The sequence below is a fragment of the Barbus barbus genome (genome assembly GCF_936440315.1).
Source record: "Barbus barbus genome assembly, chromosome: 35".
Taxonomy (NCBI): Eukaryota; Metazoa; Chordata; class Actinopteri; order Cypriniformes; family Cyprinidae; genus Barbus; species Barbus barbus.
In genome coordinates, this window is record NC_136763.1 from 21,963,458 (window position 1) to 21,968,985 (window position 5,528).

Genomic DNA, 5,528 nt, shown 5'->3' on the forward strand with positions numbered 1-5,528 from the left:
AAGCAGACACGGATAAACTTCCAATGAGGCCTCAAGATGAGTTAAAATTATGACAAATTAGTCAATCAAGATATTTCTTATTATTTGGCTATTTTTATAACAAATGTACTGGATTTGTTGTGGAGAATAGGACTATAAGGAGACATTGAAGTCAAAAAGGTTGTGATTCACTGTTCCTATGTGTCTCAAGTGACCCCACAAAGGGTAATATTTGAAACCCCCTTAAAATATTCAAATATTTAAAAATAATCCAATTCAAATATTCAAATATTGAAAATATATTAAAAAAATAATATTTAAAAAATGAAATAAACATATTTTAAATAAACAAATAAACATTTAATTTTATTACATTCAGGGTTCTCAAGTTTTATCAAAATCTTGATGCGGTTAGGGGGGGAGCCCTAATGGAGCCCCAATTTTACCCATTGTTCATAATTAACCAGCACAAATTGAAATTATAACAATTGGTAAATCTGATAAATGACAGAGCAATTCATCACATCAAAAATACTCTTTAATGTTATATTTCAAAATGACAAATATACACAAATTACAAAAATATAACAAATTGCTCAAGAGTACACACTCCAGCTTATGAAAAGTGTTTTGTGTTGTAAGTGTTTGTTGCACATTTTGATGCCTTGATAACAGGGGTAGGGGTCTCCCAGACATTTTCACTGTCATAATGGATGAGTGTTCCGTCCAGAGCCAACCTGTTTCTAGTTTTGATTTTGTTCAAACCTATCTCCATCAGGACGTGTGTTCGCGCGATGTTGTTGGTTGCCTAGTAACGAACGTACAGTGGCCGAGAATGTTCCGTCAACTTTGTTCGCGCATCTATGTTGCCTACACGTGCTGGCAGCAGGAAACGTCACTTTGGCTGTATCCGAAATCGCCCCCGGTTGGCATTGCCTTTTCAGCGTGAGAAATACACGGCGTGGCGTACAGCGTGTGAACTGGTTGAATTGCGTGTGTCTCACGCCCACATTTCTGGCTTAATATAATTTACATTTATACAACTGTCATTTTTAGGCTATAAATAATCTGTTTTAAAGATAAAAAATATATAATTTTAATTGACATTATAATTGATGAAATACGATTAAATGAACGACAAAGCTCTTGTGAGAAAATATTATTATTTTGATAATTAACTTTTTCAGCCCTCTGCATTCATGAAAAAATTGTCACATTTTTTTGCTTCAGCTTACTTACTTATTAGAGATACGATCTCTATTTTGTTTATAACAAAATATTTACTGCATTTGAAGTTGTCTTTGAAAAAAAAAATCAAACTGATTCGGCCCTTTAAATTTAAACAGCCGTAAGGCGCGAAAAAGGCGCTCGAAACCAGAAGGTCAGAGGATTGTCGGTTGGAGGGAGGACGAATACTGCAAACAAACAATCAAGGTAAGATCGATACATTTATATTTTCTTAGCGATTGCTTCGTTATATCCATGTTGTATGAGTTAATGGAATAACTTCTAATTTCGAAGTAACATTATTTTGGCAGTTTATAGCTCTAAGGTAGATCTATTATGGTTATCGAATGCGAAATGAACAAGTATCGATTGAACGGCGCGCCAATACATTTAGATTTGCTCATGTTGCTCCGATCTTGCCAACCTTCAGTCAGTTCTGCACGGTGAAAGTATTTAACTCTTGTCTTATTTTGGCACAACAATGAAAAATGTATATATAATAGCCTATAGTGTAATTTTTCATTCATGTTTATACATTGGGCATACAGTAATACTGTAGTAACTGCACTAGTTTTATTACTTTGTGACAGCATTTTTCGTTAACTAGCAATAATGCACAAATTACTACATGCTTTTTCTTACAATAAAAGCTTTTATGAGATGATTACAAAGTAACAATAGCCTAATAGATATTATTGAGCAAGTTGGTTCAGGTATTATTACTCTATGTATTTCACATTTTTAGTATACCCTAGTAATTTTAAAATTAGTTTGCCTGCTTTTTTTTTTTTTTTCATTTAATGTTTTGAGTCAGGATGTTTTTCACCTTAATAACACATTGATGTGATTTGCTACAGAAAACTGCTGGTGGGAATAAAATGCTACAGTTTAGAGTTCACTGTCACCATTAAGGTAAGCTGCTGATACATTTCATGTGGTACAAAATAAAAAAGTATCAAGGAATTTTTTTTTTGTTTTGTTCGTTTATATAAGCTACAATTTAAAAGTGTAATTTAAAGTGTAAAACTTAAAACTTTAAAGTGTAATTATTATTTTTAAACAGTTCTTATAAATACATACAGTATGTAATTCCATCCAAAAAAATTTTTTGAGGTGACTCAATCATGATCATGAGGTGACTAAAGATTCCCAGTTCCCAGCCATATTATACAATGATTTATTGCTTGTCTTTGTTGAATAATACAGAAGATAAAGAGCTTAAACAACTAGTATATTAAATCGCATTATTAGTAAAAAAAAAAAAAAGTAAAAAAAATAATTTTTTAATAAAAAACACATTTAGATTATTTTCCAAAATCGTTCGACTAACATTATTACTTGTTCGGCCTCAAACTCTGACCATGATGACATTGTGTCACTACTAAAAGAGATTGAATCTGATCTTAGATTTGTTAGTCTACCTCTACTCCGTGTGTTTCTCTGCACAGACCCTGTGCACCCAGAATGCGATCTTCCCAGATGTCCTTCATCTCCACCCGAAACCGCTTCGCCCCCCTCCGCGAGACGGAACGCGATGCTGTGATCGTCGGAGGCTCCATCGTCCGGCACGTCCGTGCTACGTCAGCTGAAGGTAGAGTGCACACTCACTGTTTCCCCGGTGCTCGTGTTCTCAATGTTTCTGCGAATGTTTACCCGCGATCCTGAAGGGCAACGAGAACATCGGTGCTGTCGTGCTGCACGCGGGGACAAACGACATCAAGCTGCGGCAGATGGAGACACTGAAGAGGGACTACAGGAGCCTGATCGAGACGGTACGCAGCACATCGCCCGCGGCGACGATCATCGTGTTAGGACTGCTTCCCACGTATCGACAAGGAAACGAAAGGTTCAGTAGACTGTTTGCTTTAAACGAATGGTTATCGTCATGGTGTAAAGAACAGAAACTGCTCTTTGTTAATAATTGGAATCTTTTCTGGGAGCGTCCTAGGCTTTTCCGTGCTGATGACCTGCACCCCAGCAGAGTCGGAGCGGAACTCCTGTCGGACAACATCTCCAGGAAGCTACGCTCCATATGACTAGTAAGACAATTCTCAAATAACTGCCATGAGGACTTTTGTTCTACCCACTTAAATGATAGAAGTACTTGCGTTGTCCAATCTATACAGACTGTGTCTGTTCCCCGAATAGCGAGGTCTAAATATAAATTTAATGCAGGATCTAGAAAAAATCTGACCGTGATTAAACCAGAAAAACGCAAAATAAACGAACAAAAACTATTTTTAAAGCTTGCGCTCCTAAATATTAGATCACTCGCACCCAAAGCAGTTATTGTAAATGAAATGATCACAGATAATAATTTTGATGTACTCTGCCTGACTCGATAAAACAAAAACAACAAGCAGCCGAAATAGTGGAATAAAGTCGTTATTTTTGTTTGTTTTTTTGCGCACAAAAAGTATTCTCGTCGCTTGATAAACTTATGGTTGAACTAACATGAACAAACAGTGAATGACTGTAACATTAAAAAAGCTTAATAAATAATGCAGTTCATGTTAGTTAATACTAGTTAATACATTAATTAATGTTAACAATTAAGGCCTTAGAGTTACCAAACTGTTTAATACACTGGTAGTTCCAGTCCATTTTTTCCCCATTCAGTATTAATGTGCTATTGCTATTAAAACACTATTGTAAAATCAGCATTCAACAGTGTATTTTGTTTTTGTGTGTATCCAATAAAGGCTTGCAAGATTGCCATGATGACGCAGATGGCCCAGCCAAGGTGGTCAAATTCTTTAATTTTGGATGGCTCCATTTGCCAATGTCTTCTAGTGTGTTTACTTCTGCGTTGTCTGTTTTTTTTTTGGATGACCAACTGGAAACATGTTTTGTTTTGTTTTTTTGTTTAGTTCTAAGATGCTTTATATGCACATATTTTGTGTTTTTATTATTATTGCTATTTTTTTTTTTAGATTGCTTTCCAGTTTTGAAAATGGAAACTTGCACTTGGTTGTTCTTTGACAATATTAATAAATAATGCAAATGTTTTCAGAAATGTGTTTAAATCATCTGTTGTAACTTCTCTTAACATAAAAAGGGGGCATTTTTAAATTTCTCTTTAGTTTATATCTCTTAGTGTCAATGATATGGCACAGCATGCACACACAAAAACACACAGTTATGGTTTATTTATGTAATTCTTGGCTAACATGTGGCTGAACAACTGGCCTACTTGTGGAGCAGATCTGGCAAACAGGAGTGCATTGCAAAAGTGCCACCATTCCATGCTGCATGAGGAATGTTGGGAAAGACCAGGGTTTGTATAAAAATCAACTGTGGCCAGGTGTGGTTTATTTGGTTTGTTGTTGGGTTACATGTGGCATTGCTATGGCTTAATTGTGGCCCAAATCTGGCAAACAGGAGTGGACTGCCTTAAGTGCCATAATGTTCATCTGGCCCACATACCGCGTGGAATGATGGCACTTGGGCGGTCCTCTCCTGTTTGCCAGATTTGGGCCACAATTAAGCCAAAGCAATGCCGCATGTCAGCCGTAAACAAAACAAATGAAGCAGAACTGGCCCACATCTGGCCCAGACACCAAAATTGCTGTGGCCCAGATCCGGCCCACACTTGACACTTTCATCTGGCCCACATACCGCGTGGAATGATGGCACTTGGGCGGTCCGCTCCTGTTTGCCAGATTTGGGCCACAATTAGGCCAAAGCAATGCCGCATGTCAGCCGTAAACAAAACAAATGAAGCAGAACTGGCCCACATCTGGCCCAGACACCAAAATTGCTGTGGCCCAGATCCGGCCCACACTTTACGTTTTCATCTGGCCCACATACCGCGTGGAATGATGGCACTTGGGCGGTCCGCTCCTGTTTGCCAGATTTGGGCCACAATTAAGCCATAGCAATGCCGCATGTCAGCCGTAAACAAAACAATTGAAGCAGAACTGGCCCACAACTGGCCCAGACACCAAAATTGCTGTGGCCCAGATCTGGCCCACACTTTACGTTTTCATCTGGCCCACATACCGCGTGGAATGATGGCACTTGGGCGGTCCGCTCCTGTTTGCCAGATTTGGGCCACAATTAAGCCATAGCAATGCCGCATGTCAGCCGTAAACAAAACAAATGAAGCAGAACTGGCCCAGACACCAAAATTGCTGTGGCCCAGATCTGGCCCACACTTGACGTTTTCATCTGGCCCACATACCGCGTGGAATGATGGCACTTGGGCGGTCCGCTCCTTTTTGCCGGATTTGGGCCACAATTAAGCCATAGCAATGCCGCATGTCAGCCGTAAACAAAACAAATGAAGCAGAACTGGCCCACATCTGGCCCAGACACCAAAA

The 5,528-nt window shown here is 38.5% G+C and overlaps 1 protein-coding gene across 2 annotated transcripts; it reads left to right on the forward strand.

Moving 5' to 3' along the window:
- Positions 1-795: 795 nt before the first annotated feature.
- On the forward strand, positions 796-4,282 carry LOC306854930 (uncharacterized protein). 2 transcript variants are annotated; one of them, XM_079393251.1, is made up of 6 exons: positions 828-924; positions 1,326-1,413; positions 2,064-2,118; positions 2,655-2,797; positions 2,874-3,245; positions 3,909-4,275. In XM_079393251.1, exons 1-4 carry the CDS (start codon positions 843-845, stop codon positions 2,793-2,795), a joined length of 366 nt encoding a protein of 121 aa, XP_079249377.1. In that variant the 5' UTR covers positions 828-842; the 3' UTR covers positions 2,796-2,797; positions 2,874-3,245; positions 3,909-4,275. The 2 variants fall into 2 exon arrangements, with proteins under 2 accessions (XP_079249376.1, XP_079249377.1); XM_079393250.1 differs by having other exon boundaries at positions 796-924; positions 2,655-3,245; positions 3,909-4,282.
- The last annotated feature ends 1,246 nt before the right edge of the window (positions 4,283-5,528 follow it).

What these genes read in the sequence shown, in the direction of transcription:
- LOC306854930 (XM_079393250.1), top strand. Translation starts at nt 843, where the DNA reads ATGTTGCCTACACGTGCTGGCAGCAGGAAACGTCACTTTGGCTGTATC. An exon ending in GTTGGCATTGCCTTTTCAGC is followed by an intron (nt 925 to 1,325) that starts GTGAGAAATACA and finishes AAATTTAAACAG; the next exon opens with CCGTAAGGCGCGAAAAAGGC. An exon ending in AGTTCACTGTCACCATTAAG is followed by an intron (nt 2,119 to 2,654) that starts GTAAGCTGCTGA and finishes TTCTCTGCACAG; the next exon opens with ACCCTGTGCACCCAGAATGC.